Source organism: Agelaius phoeniceus, chromosome 11, assembly GCF_051311805.1.
Source record: "Agelaius phoeniceus isolate bAgePho1 chromosome 11, bAgePho1.hap1, whole genome shotgun sequence".
Classification (NCBI taxonomy): domain Eukaryota; kingdom Metazoa; phylum Chordata; class Aves; order Passeriformes; family Icteridae; genus Agelaius; species Agelaius phoeniceus.
Window position 1 is genome coordinate 9,979,434 of NC_135275.1, and position 20,567 is coordinate 10,000,000.

At 37.1% G+C, this 20,567-nt stretch overlaps 1 protein-coding gene across 1 annotated transcript in view; it reads left to right on the plus strand.

The window, feature by feature from the left end:
- Positions 1-20,567, plus strand: part of CACNA2D3 (calcium voltage-gated channel auxiliary subunit alpha2delta 3) — a 385,949-nt gene that overhangs the window by 257,072 nt on the left and 108,310 nt on the right. The window contains exon 14 of the mRNA XM_054640357.2: positions 16,092-16,109. Within this exon, the coding sequence (XP_054496332.2) occupies positions 16,092-16,109 (18 nt within the window). The remainder of the gene's footprint in view (positions 1-16,091; positions 16,110-20,567) is intronic.

Consider the following 20,567-nt stretch of genomic DNA (forward strand, 5'->3'; position numbering starts at 1 on the left):
GGGAGGCAACAGTTTTAAAGTAGTCAATGACTTTTAAGCATGCATCTATAGAGAGTCAATAAAAGTGAATATTTTGGAAGGAAAAGGAATATGGGCTGGGCATCAAAACATTCAAGTGCAGCAATACATGGAGGTCATCAACAAAGGACCTGCTTGGACCTTTGTTAACTCCTCCTGGTGGAATTTGTTCCTCATAAGTGTACCTGAATATATCCTCTGGATCTAATGGAGCATTGAGTTCATCTTCAGGCTGTTGGTCTCCAGCTGGGAGCAGATTCAGGCAAACATTGCCTTGCTGTCTCAGTTTCCAATCAGAGACGTTCTTTGCTTAAAAAGAGAAAATTATTGTTTCCCTGAATATTTTGGGATGAATGTCTGATGCTCCAGAATTTAAGAGTTCATTTAAAGTAGCAATGTTCTGAGTCATTGCAGGTCATGGTTCATCATAATATGAATGCTGAGTGCTTTTGCTCTTTGTAATTTCCTTCTGTGTCAGAGTACCGTGTGCTGATTCTTCGTTTACATTATCCCTCATTCTATTATGGCTTTTAGTTCAATTGTACAATTGCTATTGTATATATGTGTATTTGTAAATATAAATATTTCCCCCATTTCTTTATTTTTATGAAAGAGGTAATATTTGACAGCATTTGCTGATCAAGAGACTGATGCTGTCCTAGGAAGGCAACCAAGAACCTTATTTCTCTTTATGGGGCAGTAAATGGAGACAGCTCCACTGAAGTAAAGCCTTTAATAGCCATTTCTAAAATTCTTATGATGGGTGTTACAATTATGTTATTGCATATATGATAAAAAATAATATTAATCTTCATCCTTAAAAAAAAATCAAGTACTATGCCGGCATTCTTTTTACTCTGATCCAAGTTCTTTGCAGAAGTGCAGCAGTAATTATGGGAAGCTCATGCCTCCCAACTGTCACATCAGAATCCAGATGTTTTGTGCATGAAAATTTAAATTCTAGGATACAGTTCTGACAGAGGAGAATTATGAACCAGTTCCAGAGAGGCACTATCTATATATAAGTATGTATGTATGTGTATATGAGTACATATATATAGACGTTGCAGTGTGATGTCATGTATATTTATGTATGTGTGTGTGTGTGTATATATATATGGACAGAGTTATAAAAGAAGGTCCTCCAGACTGAAAGCTGTTACTCTAGGCATATTTTTCTATCCAGGACTTTCTGGTGAAGTATTAAAATGCTGTTTAGTGCTTCTTCCATTCTCACAGTTTTCTTTGTGCTCAATGCACAAAAGAGCTTTCATGAAGTAACAAAAATAAAATAGTACCCCATTTTCACTTGCTTCTATTCCCAGGGATATCTTCAAATACTTTTGGTGGCACAAGTTAATTGTGCTATTATAGTAAGTGGGTGTATTTAGCGTTTCTATAACAGTGAATGTTCCCCAGGCCTCAATTTCAAAAAAGTAACTTCTAGATTACACTAGTACTGGTAGGCATTAAAATGCATCAGTGTGTTCAGAATGTTCAGGCACATCTAAAGTAAGTAAATATTGGTAATCACTGCAGAACTGAATGTCAGCAAGTGTCATTAGTCAGCAGCTGAGGTAAGAAAACTTACAATAATTTTTCTTTTTTTTTTTAATACGCTAAGAACTAGAAATCTGTGTTTCTTTTTTTCCAATCCCACTTTGGATTTGGTTACATGCTCTAACCTTCCCTTTGTGGCCAGCATCTCTTAATCTCTAAGAATTTACAAGTCTTTATCAGAGAATGTCATCACCTCCAAGTGCTTCTGAGGTTCTCATGGGAATTTCCTTTTCTCACTTTGACATTTGAGCGAATTGGTTTAGGGAAGAAAAATCAGGCATGGATATCAGGCCTTCCACCAGGTAGGATTGTTTGTAAAGTAAGGTTCTTCAAGCTCTGCTTAGTCTCAGTGGATTTCAGTGATCTTTTGAAGGTTCTGATATGGGGGAAAAGCAGAAAGTCCCAGGAAAAGCTTTTAATTCAGCACTTCAGTTTGGATTAATTTTCCTGGAAAAGTACAGCAGTTCTGACCATTTCACCTTGAGGTTTCCATGGACCACAGCTGCAGTTCAGAGCTGCAGCAGTGACAGTCTGATGTGTCTGCACTGGCACCTTGGGGTCCGGGACAGTGCTTGAGCCATTGATGCTGCTGATCCACACAGCTGCTTGTGCACTCACTTTAAAACCTGCAAAAACAGGTTGTGCACACATTTATAGGGAGGTGCAATATCCCTTTTTGCTGATGATTGGTGCACTGTCTGTGGAAATCTTCATTGGCAGTCTCATAAAAAAGAAAGCATTTAAGCCAAGGTTTTTATGAGTTCTGCAGCCCAAAATTTTCAGTTGCTATAATTAAGTACTCTCATTTTCTCCCAAACAGTTATAATCTGTTTGTTTTACTGCTGGATCTAGAATAAATGAATTATCATGAAACACATGAGCTGTTTCAAATTCAGTAAGTTCTGTGTCAACTGTCAAAAAACATAATGAGTTCTGGAGATAGTCAATTAATGAACCTCTAAACTAAACAGAATTCATGCACTCCAATTGTCTTTCAGATGCAGCTCAAAACAACAATGGATGTTGTTCTTTTATGTTAGAAAATGAACATCTGATTTACTCCTGCTCAGCAGCAGGGTGCTCATCAGTGCAGGGAATGTTTTCTGCCATTTATATTTGTGCTTAGGTCCCTCATTCACACACCAAGACAAGAGTCTGGGTGTACTATGTCCCAACAAAATACACAAATTGAGACCCCTGAAATCAAAACTGGGGCATGCATAGGAAAATAAAGACCAGAAGAACCTAGTGGGGATATGGATGCTTAAAATAAAAATGATTATTCCATGGAAACAGAGTGCAGGCAAATAAGGCTTCATCAGAGGGAGCACCTATGCACACATTATGGACACAAGAATGTGTAGCTTTCAGCTTTTTGAAGGAAACTCCTTCTTTTGATAAATTACATGTTTGTTTTCCTCCACTGCTAATGCTGAAACTTTACAGTATTAGGGCAATTTCCAATGATTGCATTAAGCAAAGAATATTACTACAGAGAGCTAATTGCTAGTTGTCAAAGTCACAGAAAAACTGTTGTAAGGAAATAGCAATACTTAGTTTAATGAATTAACAATTTTCATGTGTATTACTCTACATGGTATTTACACTGTAAAATGCTATAAGTGATACATCAAAAAGATGTTTAAAACATCAAAACCAAAACTAAAAGTCCTGCACTTAAAGAGGAACATAAAATTTCCTGCTGGGGATGTGGAACATGGAATGCCATCTGTATTACATGGCACTGAGAAAACTGATTATGTTTGGACTTCTATTTCATAGCAGATGGGTTCATTAAATTTAATAGCCTCCAGAGCCTTTAGAAACAGTGTTAAAAACATGTGGAACATGCTGAGACACTTCACTTCTCGCCCCACAGTCATTACAACTCTGGCACAGACTATAAATATTACACTACTTTATTTCCATTGAATCGGATTACTATTATAATTATTTTTCATACGGTACATTTACATGAGAAATGCAGAATGCAATTTGTTCTCTTCAAACTTTGAGATATGCAGTTGATGTCTTTAAATGCATTTTACAGTTCTTTGCACTTGGAGGCTTTTATATAGAATTTATTTTTATCTTCCTGCGACATCAGGAAGCAGCTGTAATGCCACAGCAAAGCTGGGTCTTAAGCAGCTCTGCTCCCAGTGTGGTGCAAATAAGACAAGCATTAGGTTAAACAATTGAAGGGAAATCACAGGAGTGTTACATCTTGGCTTTTAGCTATAAATTGCCAAAAGATTCTCATTTCTAATATTTCATTATTTATATGATGCGGTAACTTCAGTTTGACCTTGGTCTCTGTTCATCTTTTATCACTGGATGAAAGGGAGATTAAATATCTAATTTTGAATCAGATTAGTTCCTACAGAAATATTGCTTTAAACAAAGTAAAGTCTCATCTCTTTTTTGAAATATTCTCAGTATTTGATAGATTTATTTTACTATTTGATGGATTATTTTACTATTTAGTTTTTTATTTTAAATAATACTTCCAATGAAAACAAGTAAGTTTTACCATGTTTAAGTGCTTTGACCCCTGTCTAACCTTCTTCCACATTTTCATTTACTACATGCTCTAATGTTTAAACTAATTAGTTGAAGAAATTGTCCTCCTTGATCATGATCTTTTTTTTTCAAAAAATAACTGTTTCCCAATACCCATATCAGCTTTTTATTGTACAATGTAATTATCTTCTCTTTCCACTTCCTTTCCTGCAGAATCTTGTGACTGTCCACAGTCTTTTACTGTTTTTCTAAGGTCACTCTTGGTTTTGGGCTGTACTGATAGTTTTAATGTGGGTTTTCTCCTTCTTCAAATCACTGACTTCAACTCCAATTTTGCCACTGACCACTGCTGATATTATTATCATGACCTGCCAATTTTAATAAATCACCAAAGTCTTGCCACAGTAGATGATGGATGATTACAGAATTAAATAATGATTCCTTCCTCATATAATTTATATTTAAAGTAATAGGTAAGAATGACCAGTTGCTTAAAAAGGGCAGAGAATGAGAGGACATACTAAGACAGGGTAGGTCGATGAAATAATTCATTACTGGTCTTTTAAACAGTAGTGCCCACTTCTACAGATTTCCCACACAAATCTCTAGGTCTCACAAATCATGGAATTCTTGCTTGTGTTTGGTTAAACTTGATTTCATGGAATTCCATTAGGAAGAAATGTTTCCTAATATCCAATCTAAACCTCCCCTGGTGAAACTTGAGGCTGCTTCCTCTTGTCCTGTCTCATGTTACACCTGGGAGAAGAGGCTGACCCCCCCACCCTGGCTACAATCTCCTTTCAGGTGCTGTAGAGCCAAGGGTTCCCCCGAGCCTCCTTTTCTCCAGCTAAACACCCCCAGCCAGTCCTGAGGAGGTTTGTGCTCCAGCCCTTCCCCAGCTCCCTCGCCCTTCTCTGGACACACTCCAGCCCCTCAATGTCTTTGTGTAGTGAGGGGCCCAAAACTGAACCCAGGATTTGAGCTGTGGCCTCAGCAGTGCCCAGAACAGGGGGACAATCACTGCCCTGGTCCTGCTGGCCACACTATCACTGATACAGCCAGGATGCCACTGGTCTTCTTGGCCACCTGGGCTCAGCTTCACCTCCTTTTCACTTACAACCCAATGTCCTTTTCCACTGAGCAGCTTTCCAGTCACTCTGTCCCCAAGCCTGGAGTGCTGTGTGGGGCTGTTGTGACCCAAGTGCAGGACCCATCATTTTACCTTGTTGAACCTCACACCACTGGCCTTAGCCCATGGATCCAGCCTGTCCAGATCCCTCTGCAGAGCCCTGCTACCCTCAGCAGATCAACACTCCCACCCAGCTTGGAGCCATCTGTGAATGTACTGAGGCTGCCCTGGGTCCCCTCACCCAGGGCATTGATGAAGACGTTAAACAAGAGTGGCCCTAGCACTGATCCCAGGGAGCAGCACTGGTGCCCAGCTGGCAGCTGCATGTGACTCCATTCCCCACCACTCTCTGGGCCCAGTCATCCAGCCAGTTTTTCACCCAGTAAATGTACACCTTTCCAGGCCATGAGCAGCTCCAGGAGAGTGCTGTAGGAACCTGTGTCAAAGGCTTTCCTTCACTGACCCTTGCTCTAGGCAGGTGTAATGTTTTGTAACTTGCAGTCAGCTGAGTCCTCCCTGGTTAGCCAGAACTGCTGATAAATAATTGAAACTAGCTCCTGAGATGAAAACTGATTGGATGTGTTTGAATAAAAATCCATAGAATTACAAATGTCAGTAGGTTTCACCTGCTGGATGTTCTCCCACCAGTTACTGTGTACAAATTACAAAGAATTGCTCTGCTGTTGAATTTGATTAACAGGAGTATTCATGCCAAAAGGGTATTGGTCCCATTTGCAGACACCTGCACACTGGAGATAGAGCAGCTTGGGACCATTTCCAGCTGGGATCTGCCAATGACTTACAGTGCCTTTGACTAAGGCTTTTCCACCTTATTTCACAAAGAATTTTCTAGTTTTGTTGTGACACAGAAATAAGATCAAAAGGTGATGAGACACTAACTAGAGAAAGAATTTGATTCTACATCCCTACATGCTATGGTGAATCCAGCATTTAGGAGGACAGGTCTATCCTGAGTGGAAATTACTTAAAGACATTCACAACTGATAACTGCCTGTCTTTTGTTTTACTACCTCTACTCTGAGTGAAATTGAGTTAATTATAAGAAAATTGTAGGTATTTTGTCAGATATATTATCTTTTTCTGGCGTGTTTTTGCCTTTAGTTTTCACATAACATATTTTTAGGGTAAATGATAATGTAGGAAAGCGATGAATTTAGTATAATGTACTAAATCCCATCCTTTGATCTTATATTTATCATTCCTTGACTTTCTGGAAGGAACAGGGCAGTGAAGATGAAATGTAATTTATCTGCACTGCTGGAGTAAAAACCTGCAATAATAAGAAAGAATTATTAAATTATTGGTACTATTTGAGCTTTGCTGCAGTGGCAGAATTCAGTGCAAAAAAGGAGAATAGAGAATAAACGGAAATAATCTTCTCTTTTGTCTATTGTTCTGCAGATATGGAAGTCTTAATTTATTTATATCTCTTTTTGTATAATGAGGAGTTTTCACATACAACCCAGTCATATATGCACAATAAGCACAAACATTGAAGTTTGTCTTTATCACAACCATTATGTGATAACGACTTTCTTAGAAGTTGGTTATTTGCAGAGAAATTATTCAGAAATATACTCTCTAAGGAATAACAGGATATTTCTCACTGATGCTCTTGCTTCTTGACAACTAGGTGTTTGGCCTTGGTCCACACCACTGTATTTTGTCAGATCAGATCTTTCCAAGCAGGAATTTCCATGAAAGATTAGTTTAAAGATGATCTATCCAGTTGGTAAATGGCCTTCAGCAACATCAGTGCCATCAGGAGAAAGTTTAGAACCATCCTGCAGTATGAAGAGTCCATAAGTACTCCATGGCTGTTTCAATGAAGTGTGGCTATAAAATCTCAATGTGAAACTAGAATGGTGAGATGCATTAGCTTTTTGCTTATTGGAAGGGTATGAAGGCAGAATCTGGTCCTCAAAGCAGAGCTCTCAGTGACCAGGATGCAGCATTGATGATGCCATTTTGTTATTTATGATGGCAGCATTAACCATGCCTGTAATACCAACCTCCCCACAAGATGATGGAAAAAATTATAGAAAAAAGAATCTATTTATTTATTAGGATCTTATCCAACTAAGACATTTCACAACATTAAATAATGGAGTTTTCTAAGATTTATTTTTAATTCTTTCTTTTATCATATACTTTAAAAACAATGCTTTCAGCAATTAGAGACTTAAACCTGCCTTCTGATCTTGTACATCTCTGTTAGCTAATAAAAACAGTTGCTTTGCTTAGGCATGTGAACCTGAAACCACATGTTCCTAATTTGGAAACCACATGGTGGTCACCTTGCTGTTAGAGCATAGTATCTTAGCATAATGTTAATTTATTTCCAAAATACACATTGGGTATTGAGTCTCAAAGTTTTATACAAAACCTGGACAAAATTTTAATGGAGATGTGTTCCTGGTTTCTGGGAGCATCCCTCTTCCCTGACGAAGCAGAACAACACTTTTTGACATCTACCTGAGCTCATTGCCTGGGCTTCATGTAGTATTTTTATGCACTGTTTTTTGCACTATTTTTTCCCTTCTTTTTTTTTTTTATGCTTTGTCTGAACTTTTTCAGCCGTTACTTGGGATGGACTCTTCAGTATTTTGCCCTTTCAGAGGCAAATTAAGAAACGAGAGAAAAGATTATTTGAAAGGGAATGAAGCTTTTTGAAAGGTTTGAAGCTTCTCATGTAACTGTTGTGCATAAGCTGCATTTCCTGCTGGTTTCTGGTGCCCTTGAACTACTATAATATCTGTGCATTCCTTCTTCTCAGCAAATGAAATGATCCTAATAGTTTTGTGCAGCCCTTCTTCCTTTGAAATCATCCCCTGTGGTGTGTCAGCTCAAATGATCTCATGAGCGCGTGGTTCCATCTTGTTCTGCCCTGCAGCCTCCTGCTCCTTACAGAGCAGTTCTGGGCCATTGCTTACTGACATTGCCCTCAAGGTGTGTTGTGCCAGCCAAATACATAATCTGTACAACATCTCTGCTCATTCAGAGGCAATTAATGGGGGAGAAAAAATACCCAATAAAATACAATAATTATTCTGAATGTATTTGTTAGGCAGCTAAAGCAGATTGTTCCCTCTAAAAATGTCCCATGTTTTCATTCTAAAAGATAATTGGTTGCAGCACTTAGAGTCTTGTACTGGTTCCAGTCTTTGCATCAAACTTCTAGAATCAAAAAGTTAATTTCAAAACGTTTTTGGAAGGGCTTGTCTTGAAGCAAGTAAGAGAAAGAGTAAGTTCCATTAATTATAACCTCCCCTCCTCCAAACACAGCTCCATTTTCCTTTGCTTTGATATTCCTAGAATCTTTTGCAGCACAGATTCATTTCTTACAAGATCAGTTTAATCCTCTAGTTAGCAAAAGCAGATGGATTAATTGCATACACAGTCTTATTGATGAGATCCTCCCTATTGATGATTGTTTTTTCCCTATGCCTGATTTTTCTGGTCATGTATGCTGATTTTCAGACATTTGAAATCAATCAGTTATTTTTCTACTTTTCCCCATGTGTTGTGTGCTAAACATTTCTCAGTAGTTTTGCAGGTGCCCTGTTTTGCACTGGTATTAGCTAAAGCTAATAGTTTTTTCAATTAAAAGTTCATTGATTTCAATTGATATCATCATAAAGTAAAAAAAAAATTCAAAAACTGTCACAATAAGAAGCTTAAATGAAGATAAAGGAAAGAAAAATCATCTTGAATTAAATATTGTGAATAAGTCCTGTCAGTCATCTGATATCAGGGCAGTTTTTTTACAGAATGCAATTTTTTAAATTTTAACCCTGAATTATGTGTGACACGGGTCACTTTATAACGGGTCACTTTTGTCTTCATACCTGTAAATAGTGTCCCCTGCAAATAAGAAAATGTTTGCTTCTACAGGAAACTGCTTGACATATGTAACTTCCTGTCTGTTTCCTCATGGCACATTTTGTGATCATAGTCCAAAATGCTGGGAACTCAAAATGATGCTATTTGCATGTAAATGTCAGCAAAAGATTCTTCTTTATTAAATGTAACATCCACGAGGTACAACTGTCTGGTGTGAATTGTGCTTAATTCCAACTCTAAAGCTAAGTTATAAAAGCCTTTTGTCACTGTAAAAACCTTCACTCCTGTGAGGTTGTGAACTCCACACAGCCAAGGAGAAATTATCTCGGGTTTCTAAGAGGCCTAAAAGGTCCATATTGCTTGTGACAGTCGGGGAGGGGGACAGAGCAATGGAATGGAAAATGAGCCTGGATGCACCTTCCTCTGCTTCTGGCTGAGCAGTGCTCTGGACACACAGGAAATGGTGTTACTTTATGAGAAAAGATGGAGAAAACCAGTGGTTTGGCATAATTCAACTATCCATGTTCCATTCCCTTCTCAGGCTGTGCTGGATGATTGCAAACAGGCTGCAGAGCAGCACATCTCTGCTACAAGTGCAATCCCACTTTATACAATCAGAGCGACACGCGGAAAATCACAAACGCAATTAGTAAACTTGATTTTTTAGAAGACATTCTGGCTTGCATTACACATCCATTAGATCAGCACACTTTCATCTATCTTCAGAAAGATGAGCTTCTTTCATCTTTAGATGTTGGTCTTACATTGGTATGTAGAGCAAGTGAGAATTAATATAAGGCAAGATCAAAACCCCACTAAACTCATTGCAGGACCCTCATTGACTCTAATATTTATTGTGTGAGACTTGCTTGGGTTGCCTTTGATTTTACTGTGAGAGAAAGTGGATGTGTGACTGGCTCCTAAGAGGATTTATGATCAAAGATTGATTTTTTTGTTTCTAGGAGGACTGTCAAAGGACTTGTCCTTTTTCCAAACGTGGAAGGGCCTTTATGTGAGATGAACAAATGAATGAGTATGTGTATTTGCACCCATTTTCTGAGGCTGATTCCTTTTTCCTTCCTTCTCTTCCTCCCTTTCTTTTTTTGTAAGAGATAAAAAGACGAGACAATAGATATACAAATTTTAATGTAAATTGTATCACTTATTATCAGTGATGTGCATCTTACAACCACAAGTTTTCTTTGGAGTTGTCTATATGTTAAAAACTTATTCCAATTCCATGCATTAATGTTTGTACAGTTTCTAATTGTGAAGGATATATCTTCTACATAGTAGATAAGAGAATAGTTGTATCAGTAATTTCTATAGGGAATTATAAATCTAGTAATGTTTGTACAGAATATATGTTTGCACATATGAGCAGAATTAACTATGGACAAATATTTCAGCCTTAGGAGGTTTTAGTTATTGGTGTAATAATGAAAATAGGACTCGCTCCTTTTACACACAAGATGAGGCCAAAATTTTGACCATGGTGTGTGGAATGCTCATGAAGTGTCTGATTCATTAATTGTTTCTGCTGCTTTGATTTGTTGTCCTGTGGCTTATCTGTACAATTAGCATAACTCTTTAAAAAATATTTATTAATAAAGTTTTAACCAAACTTTGCATTTAAAGTAATCAATTGGATTAGTGTAAGTATAATCTTTCCTGTAAATATTTTGCATTCATTAAAAAGAGGACAGTTAGTTTATACAGGGAAAATAATCAGAGGCACAGACACACAGAATATATGAGTATGGATTTTTTCTGTTAATTTCCACATGAAGTTCAGAGAGCAGATGCAGACAGATATAACTTTAATAACTGCTTTAAAAGTTGAGAACATTTAGATCCTTTTTTGTGCTGATTCTCATTTTAAAAACAAGACTCCTAGACTGCTGTAGGAATTCTTCAGTCATTGGCATTAATAAGGAATTAATGTATTTTAGGAAAGGTATGAACTCTTCAAAGAGTGGAGCCATTTTATTACGAAGTTTTTAAGTCTATGTAATTTTTTATTTTGCTATTTCTTAATTCCAATCCAATGCTTTTACAGCTCCTGTGTGTTCTCTTTTTCATATTTCACAGAAGCTAAATTCTTTCCTTTCTGTCATCTATAGGAATTCTTTTTAGAGAGAGAGCTAGAATTGTAAGTTTTATCTTTGTTTTATGACTCTCTTCTCCATAGCAACATTTAAATTTCCTTTGATGAGTGTAGTTTGCATGCAGAACACAATCTATCCTTGACTAAAATGCTGTAGTTACTGAAAAATATGTGGTAGCACAGTAAAACAATTATGTGAACAATGAAGGATTCGGTCTTAAATCCCTTGAGAAATCAAGTACATTTCCTTAGAGATGTTGGCCTAGTAAGTTGCAGGTTAGTGTCACTCTTCTAATATTTATACTGAAATCTTAATGTCAGGAGCATCCCAGTAGGAGGCTGAATTTTATTTCTTCCTCTGTGTGTGGATATCGTTTTGTATGATGCCTGTTGTACTTAGATGGGGAAATAAGGGCATAGATTACAAAAGAAAAATTATCAAAATCATAATATTTAAATTATATCTTTAATAGCAGCTGAATAAGTAGATTTTAAAGCAGAAAGTTTACATTTTCTGCTCAAAACTGAGAACTGGAATATTCTTTCTGTTCTTCCTCAAGTTTTTGCTATTTATGGGAAGAGCTGAGGAAACCTGCAAGCAGTGGATGAAATGCTTTGCATTTCCTCCATGTCTGCCACAGCACTTCATATCTTTCCTGAAAATGTAGTTTTGAAAAGTAAAAGTTCTAAGCCATACATCCCATGTCAACTAAAGAGTCAGCATGTGACACAGATGGGATGAACATGAGCATTGGAAACACCATACATTTAGCAATGCATTAAGGTTAAATTTAGTTCAGCTCAGAAGGTATTTACAGAAATGTCTGTTTTATCAAAACCATATCCAGACTTGCTGATTATTTACTGACATGTTTGCAGTTACTTTTTATTGATTTGTATTGTATCTGATTTTGGAGCAATCAACTCTGTGGGGCTGTTTTTCTGAGACTGGTGACTTTTAAAAACTTGGCAGGAGGACTGTGGAAATAAGGTCAGTGAATGTAAAATAAGAGTTTTTATTTATTTTTCAAAGTTTTAACATTAGTAAATTGAAATAGTATAGTTTTATCACAATAACCCCATGAAATCATTAGAAAAAAATAGAAATGGAGCATTAATATCATCATGATATATGTTAATTTTGTTTTATAGTAATAGAAGCTGTGAGTTTTGATATAGTAGGAAACTACTGAGTAGCATTTACTCCTGCAGAAGATTTTTTGCTTTTCTTCAAACAAAGATGAGGTTGAATTCTGATCCCACAGAACAATAAGTCTATAATGCTACTGTGCTTTCCTTTAAAACTTCTAAATTTCCTATCTTGGAAATCTAGGACATGCAGCTTCATGCTATTTTGAATAAATTGTTGGAACAGGACTAAAATATTTTAACCTTTTTCTTTTCAATTGTCATGAAATTATTTACAAAATCAGTCTTTATGAACTTCTTTTGATAAGGGTGAAAAGACATACCCTTTTATGAGGTACTTATCAGAACTACTGTCCTATAACTTATTCCTCCTGCTCTAAAGGCAGCATTTCAGATCTCTGGGGTTTTGTTTGGTTCAATCATATTGGTCTCACAGGTGTCTGATCCAAAAAATAGTGCAAAGTCTGTGATGGTGGATTCCTTTGCCTGTCTTGGGGTTTTTTACCACATTATTAGTGTCTACTTTTTCTTTTCTGGTAATGCCAAACACATTTCCATGAAGGGCTCAAAACAATACTAGATTATTTGCAAATGTGGAAAGCATGACAGTGTGTGCAGCAGCAGTATTGAAAAACCTCCTGCAGTTATTTATTCTGTTCTACATTGTGTGACGGGACCCCAGGTTGACCTGAATTTAGACATGGAATTCTCAACATATCTTACTGGCATAAAGCAAATTGTGAACCTCAGGGGGGCTCCAGTTTCTGAGAGTAATTTTTTTTTTTTTTTGCAATACAAAATAGAATAAGAAAATGTATCTAGTTAAGAATTTTTTTCTGGTTAAAAGGAGTTTGAAAACAAATCCCACTACTTTTTCACCTGTGTTCTTGCAATGGTCAATGCTTTAGTCTTGCTCTTTAATCTAAGAATTTTTTTTAGGTTGCAGCAAAATCTGCATATTTCCATCAAGATCCTCAAGTCTGCTTTTATAAATCAGAAAATTCTCTTAGGTTTCCCCTGGAGCTTACAGGTTTGCAGGCTCCTGTCTCTGCTGTACCTGGCAGCACAGCAAAGGTCTCTTCCTAAGCAGGTTTGTGGGGCAAGGTCCAATTTCCTTCAGACAGCTCCTCCTGAGCCACAGCTGGGTGAACCAGGAGCCAGCAAATGGCTCCCTGCACTCCAAACACAATAATTTTAACAAAACCTGCTGTACCCAGATGGCAAACTAGGAGCAGGTAAAACAGATCTGTGTTGTGAGTATTGTTGGGGACAAGCACCTGAGGGAGGGAGAGACACTAATGGAAAACAAACAGGAACAGGAGGTGCTTTGGTGGGGCTGGAGCTGAACAAAACCATCAAAAGGGCACAGTTTGCCAGGGGGGTAGGTAGAATAGAAATACCTGCAGTGCTGGAGGGCCAGGGAAAGATCACACAGTTTGCTGCAAAGCTGCCTCTTGGCAGGGAGTGAAGCAAAGCACAAATCAGAGGCACCTGCTGGCTTTTACACACACACAGGCAGCTCTTACACTGTTCAATAGAGGGTCAGAACAGAGGACTATTACTGTTGTTGTTAGGAAAATGATTTGTTTCCTATGGCCCCCCAGAAGGGTAATGTCAGACAAAACTCCACTGTTTATTTCAAAGGAATTTGTAGCAAATATTGGAAAACTGATTAGACTGAATTGCTGACATATAGGACCTTTCAGCAATAGGATGAATATTTATATGATGTGAACAAAGGATTTTTTTTAAATTGTTCTTTGGTTTTCTTAATTGAAAGACCTTGAACCTGGATTTTTAAGCTTAGGTGAAATGTGTCAAGAATTCCAGCCCTGGAAAAAGCATGATCTGCTGACTTTGTTATTCTTAATCATTGTGACTACTACTATTTAGGAGAATGGGAATGTTCTTGATTTTATAAAAGCTTATAAATGGACTGACTAACTGAATTCAGCAGCAGATAGTAAAGAACTCTAGTTTGCAAATGCTTATTAATGTGCTCATGAAAATAATCTTTTCTATTCAAAAGTGTGAAGCATCTAGTTTGTGTGGTAGTTCTTAATAGGAAATACTTACTTCAATCCATCTGACTGTAACTCTCTCACTTGGCAAAACTTGACCAAACTGCATGTACCTGACTGTATTTGGCAAATTAAAAGAAAATCATATTGCAAATTTTTCCTCTTGTTTGAATGTAAAAAAAAAAAAAAGCTTCCACTTGTCAAAGTAATTAACCAAGTAAAAGACTAACAAGTAGTTAAACTTTCTGAAAGGCTTTAAACTGCTCTAACCTGTTATACAGGATTTAGGTCATGTATTTACAATTCACAGATATCTGCAATTTCTGCAGCAACCCTTTTATATAGTGTTCAATATAGTAATTTATTTTTAAAAAAGGCTTTTTCTGAAACACATACAAGTCATACTTCAATGTGATCCCGGTTTGTATTTTGATATTGGATCACTGCTGTTTTAGGATTAAAGAATTTTACTTGTAGCAATTCTTCCTGCCATGGATTTTGTTACATTGTATGTTGTGGAAACAGAGAAATTGTGGCTGTTTGCTCCAGTATTTGTGAATTAGACATCATGTTACAGTTCTCTTTCGTGAGATGTACCATGTGGATATTTGCTTTTCACAGAGGACTGCATTCAAGTTTGGAGGTTTTTCTCTATTTGTTTTCACTCAGAGGAAGGGCAAAAGGTCAGTCAGAAGCTCACTAGAGATCTTGAAGGTCTTCTTGCATTTGGCATCAACTCACCTGCCTGTTTCCATGTTCAGATGATGCCTTTAAAGACAAAATTCGAGTTGGACAAACCAATTTTCTGAGGAGGTACACTTAGCACAAGGCTAAAGTGCTACATGAGTATTTCTCCACAAGTATGGAGTAAGAGGAGAAGAATTCAGAAAAGGGGAAAACTGTATTGTGCCTGTAACAGTTTGATTTTCTGACTTCCCCTGCTACAATGGGTTTTCTTTTTTCTGAAGTGAAAACAGAACCCATCTTTCAACTCTTGATAAATAAGGTTTTTGTATGTGATGGAGTCTGCTGCCTGCTCTCAATGCCTTTATCTGTGAGTTGTTGCTTACAGTAAACACTGTGCACACAACCAGGTATGGCTACTCTTGTCTGATAACATCTGTGTGGTACAGATATGCATATATGCATAAACACTTGCATTTGATTTGCATATATGCACATGTAATCATACTTGTGTTCACAGCACAGAAATGTATTGTTCTATGCATATATTATTGTATATTATGCATGTATTGTAATCTGTTTGCATAAGCACTTACTAACTTTCTACTCCATTTTGTTTTTCTTTCCTCTGTCACGGAGGATACAACTTTCTACTTTAATATGATGATCTCCTCTTAATGTCAGTTTCATTTAAAACTGTCTCTATGTTGAACTATATTTGTGTACAGGAAGATGGAATTACTTCACAGTTCAGGTGTGATATCATATCTGAGGAGAAAACAATCCTTTTCTTGGATGTGTTAGTATTTAACAAATGTCATGGTGCTTTTTTGATACCTTGTAGAGAAGCTGCCAAATAATATCAGTTAATAAGCCCTCAATCAGTTGAATCAATTGGCAATGTAAACCCAGTTCCTCTAGTTTCCTTCCTTTACACTTTGTTTTTTACTATGTTTATGCTTTTATTATTACAGCAGCTAAAGTGCCTGTTCAGATTAATTTAATGTATAATTGCTTGTTCTGTTTTGTTGTTTTCCAGCTCCCTCAGGCACAAAAGGTAAAATATTTTAATCCAATCCTAGTCATTCCAAGTAGTCACCAGTGCTTCACGTTTCCATGGTGGTGTGGGTGTGGTACAGGTGGCGATCAGTGAAACTCTTCACTGTCACAGGGCTCTGAGCCGGCCCTGGAGGGTGCCTGGCTTTGAGCCCAGCTTGAGGTACCTGCTGAGAGCAGCTCTTCAAACACATCAGCTGTTTCACATGCCAGGCATCCAGTAGCCTTCATCTTGCAAGCAGCAGGGAGGCTGTTTTATCAACAATTTGAAATAATAGTAGGGATTAAAAAAAAAAACAAAACCCAACCCACTCCGTTACTCCATGTGAAACATTTCTGGGTCTGTTGTAGAGACTGCAGAAGCCATGGCATAGCTGGTACCCTTTCACTGCTCCCCACTGTGTCTACCAACACACCCCTGAACACATTCAGCATTTGACTTCTCTAGCAGGTTGCATAATTTCCATACAATGTGCTCTTGCCTTTAAAATACTTCTGCATCGATATTGTGACACCAGAGCCAGGACAAAGCTAAGAATTCCTTGATGCCTGTTGCATCATCCTTATGTATTTCACAAACATAATCAAGGTTTCCAGAAACTAGAAAATCTAGCTGTTGGTTTGTGCTTTTGGTAAAAAAGTATTAAAATGATAAAAAGGAATAGAATATGCTGGGCAATTGCAACACTCACTTGTCCAAGTCATTCTTATTGTTCTTGGTAAAGCATCTTCAATAAGAAATGTCACAGCAATTAGTCAGTTTGACACCACTGTTAGTAACATTCATGGATGATGATGAAAATTCAGTTTTTAATGAAGGCTATAAGTGAAGTGATCTTTCACTTAATAGCTTTTGAAGAATGGTGAGAGCATCCACAGAGCTTAGACCTTCACTAATGTATCTCAGACTTTTTAGCTTAAAAACCAAGAAATATGAGGATGGGAGGCTTTATTTTTATGACACAACATGTATTTGAAATTTTCGTGCTCATGGAGCTCAGAAAATTCAATTTCAAGCCTGCAGGTTACATGCTATTTTATGACACTGAACTATGTCCATAGTTTGTTCATGCTTTGATAGCTGCAGAACATGGTACCAAAAGATGTTGGTTTGGTTTTGTTTTGTTTTGTTTTTCCTTCTTGAAAAAAAGTTTCAAGAAATATTTTGTGTACAGCTTTCTGGAAGAGTAGAAGGACAAAAAGATTGGCTAGACTAGCTAACTTTGGCTTTTTCATTTTCACCTGCTTGTCTAAATGTTTGTGCCAAATGCTTCTCTTAACAGTTTGCAGAAAGAAGAGAGAGTCAGACTGTGAGGTGCTGGTGCAGAAAGTACAACCAGTCAGGCTGTTTGTCAGCTTGGTCCATGTGGGGCTGTATTGCCTGTTCTGATGGCCACAACTCTGAGCTATTAAACCATATTCTGGTACAAATTACTCAAGTTTGCTGTTAGCAAATACATTTTTTTCAAATAAATGGTCAAAATTGCAAATTTTAATGTTTTTGCCCCTAGATAAAACAATTGCAGAGCTAAAGCCAGATATTTTTAAATGCACTCACAGCTATAGTCTAATTGATGTGTATTTTGTGCAGTGAAAAAGGAGAGGGGTGGGAAGGAAGGAATGGGATGGGGAAGGGGGCAGGTACCAGTAATCCTCCAGGGCTTTTGATAACTTCAGGCAAGAAATATGCCTTTCAAATAAGTGTGGCCTGGAAGCTTATGAACAGACCAAGAGAATCTCTCTGGCTCTCTGCAAGGTGAAGGGAAGCAGCACAGGGCTGGTGCATGCCTTTATGAATGACTTAGTCACTGTTTTGCCATATGGTGTCTGAACTTGTACTGTATTTTTGTTGGAATCTGTGTATCATCTTGCAAATGTTTTCTCTATAAACATTTCAAACAGTCATGTCTCTCTAAACATGTTCACTTTAATCTTTGAGTGATCTGAAAGAAAAATGTGGCATTTCAAGTTTACCTTTGCTGTTTCATATCTATTATAAATAGTTCACCATCTTGATGAAATGTGTTTTCTCTTATATGTGGGACACTTTGGCTTCAGACTTTTCAGTGTTTAGTCAGTGCTTTATGGTCATTAGCTATTGATTTTGAAGACCTATAGGTTTTAAACTGTCTACAGCAGTTAAATAACAATTAAACCTGTTTCTCTTATGCTGTCTGCTCTTAGTCAAACTGGCGCAAATTCAGAATTGGAGAGCAGGTGAAATGAATAATGATGAGTTTAAGGTGGATATGTCTGTTGCACCATGATATTTGTCTTGGAAAGTTCTTTGTGATCCACCCTATACTTAAAACAGAAAATACCACAAAACCAAATCAAACCAACCCCTCACCCAGCCAGCCAAAAAACCACCAACCAAAACCTCACCAGTTTCAGGCAGCAGAGACCTTGATTTAGTGTGGTTATGCTACCTTCAGAACAAAATATGTGTAGGAAGAGTTAATGTATCTAAAAGGAAGAACTGCTACCAGACAAATGAAACAAATTCATATGAATTTTACTTGTCCTCTATGTTTCTTTTATGTTTCTTTTATGCATGTTTTTAAGTAGCTATCCCACAGGGCTGTGAAAATATCAGTAAGACAAAATAATAACTGAAATTTACCACTTTTCAAATTTGTTCATTTTGATTTCCAAAATGACCTTTATCTTTGAAACAGTTATGTTAAACAGCTTTTTGTATGCACTGAAGAGCAAAAACCATTTTTCCTTAATAGTTCAAAAAGGTGTTTTGTTTCCTAGTAGGAAAGCTTTACTTGCTTTTTTGAGCAAACACAGCAGGATTCAAAAGCTTTTGCCCTACTCCTGCTGTGATGTTTTGTTCTACTTAGCTTGAGTGAAAAGGTAGAAGTGAATAAATTAGGCACACAAATCAGAAGCAGAGAGTTGTGTTTAGGAGCACTTAAGAATTTTTTTAATGATTCTCTCATGAATGGAGCCACATTTCCTCCATACAGAAATGTTTTAATGATATTTATTGCCCAAAAGTTCCTGACAGCTTTCTTCTCTCTTTCTGTGTAACCCTTAACTTCTGTAAGTAGTGCTGTGCCCTCCTCATATCTTGATGCTATCATCTTTCAGCCTTTTGGGAGGATCATTTATCATCCCCTGCATCGTTTATCTTATACTTTGAAGAGTTGAATTAACTGTCACTGGGAATAGAAAATAGAAAATTTGGAAAGCTTTAGTTTCACTGAAGTGCATGACTAGTGATTTTAGCACTTTTGTAAAATTACAACATTGAAGTGGAATCTAATGGAGTACAAAATAATCATAAAGTAAACAGTCTGACTTAGCATTCCTTTGGATCTATTTCCTCCTCGTGAGATGCTATTGTCTTTGTTTTGTAATGTATATTTGGTATCTTTTCAGAAAACCACGTTAAAATTTTCACTTTTATGTTAATTGCAATCTTTAAATTTCAAATTTCCCTCTCACATTCCTCAACAAGCAAACTTACTTGTAATAACATTTTTGAATCAGCAATTTACAAACTCCAAGTAACTATTTTACAATATAAGGGATTTTTTTTCATTTGCTCTATGTGTCAAACACAGAAACATCTCTTTAAGACACTTACACAGGTTCTTATATTGTCCCAGACCATCACTTGAGTCTATGCCAAAATAATAGATATTCCTTATTCTTTTAGTCCATATAAAACAGAAATTCCAATTCTCAGGCTTCCAGCCTGCCTCATGACTCTGATCAGCACATAAAAGTGCAGTGGTCACAGGAGACAACATACTGTGGAGCAAATCTATACAGAGCAGGTCAAGGAAGAAGGACAGGGTGGGTTGGGCAGGTGTGTCAGGAATTCTGAACAACTCACTGTAACTCTTCTTGGCTATGCACTCTCAAGGAAGATATTTCAGAGATGTTTCTCAAATTCCTCTTTCTGAACACCTCAGAAAGTGTTTATATTCTTTCCTGTATATGTGTGGTTTAATTCTGGTTTAATTCTGGAGCCTGCCATATTCTTTGCCCTGAGATGGATGCTAGTGCTGGGTGTGAGGCTAAACTCTGAAGTGGCTTAATCTAAGAGGATGAGTTTTATTTGCTTTTTGGGAAGATCTGTTGGGGGGTTGTTCTGAGGGGGGTAACTTGTGTACAGCAAGGAATTGAATGGAAAAATGTTGTAGTTAAATCTATTCCTAAAGGGAATTTTTCCTCCAGTTAAAAAATTATTATCACTAGGCATTAGAAATCTGTACCTTTTTCAGACAGCAAGTTCTATTTCTTTATTCTAAACAACCAAGAGACAATTAGCCTGGGAAGGCATTTTTTCCTCATTTGAGAATGATTTGCTTTCAAAGGTTTGTTATTTTTTGCTTAGCATTTTATGAAACAGAGTGTCCATAGCCCTTGAGTAGCTGCCCACCTAAAACTGTTACCACCATGTCTTTCCAGTAGAAGAACATCCTGGGGCAAATCACTGATG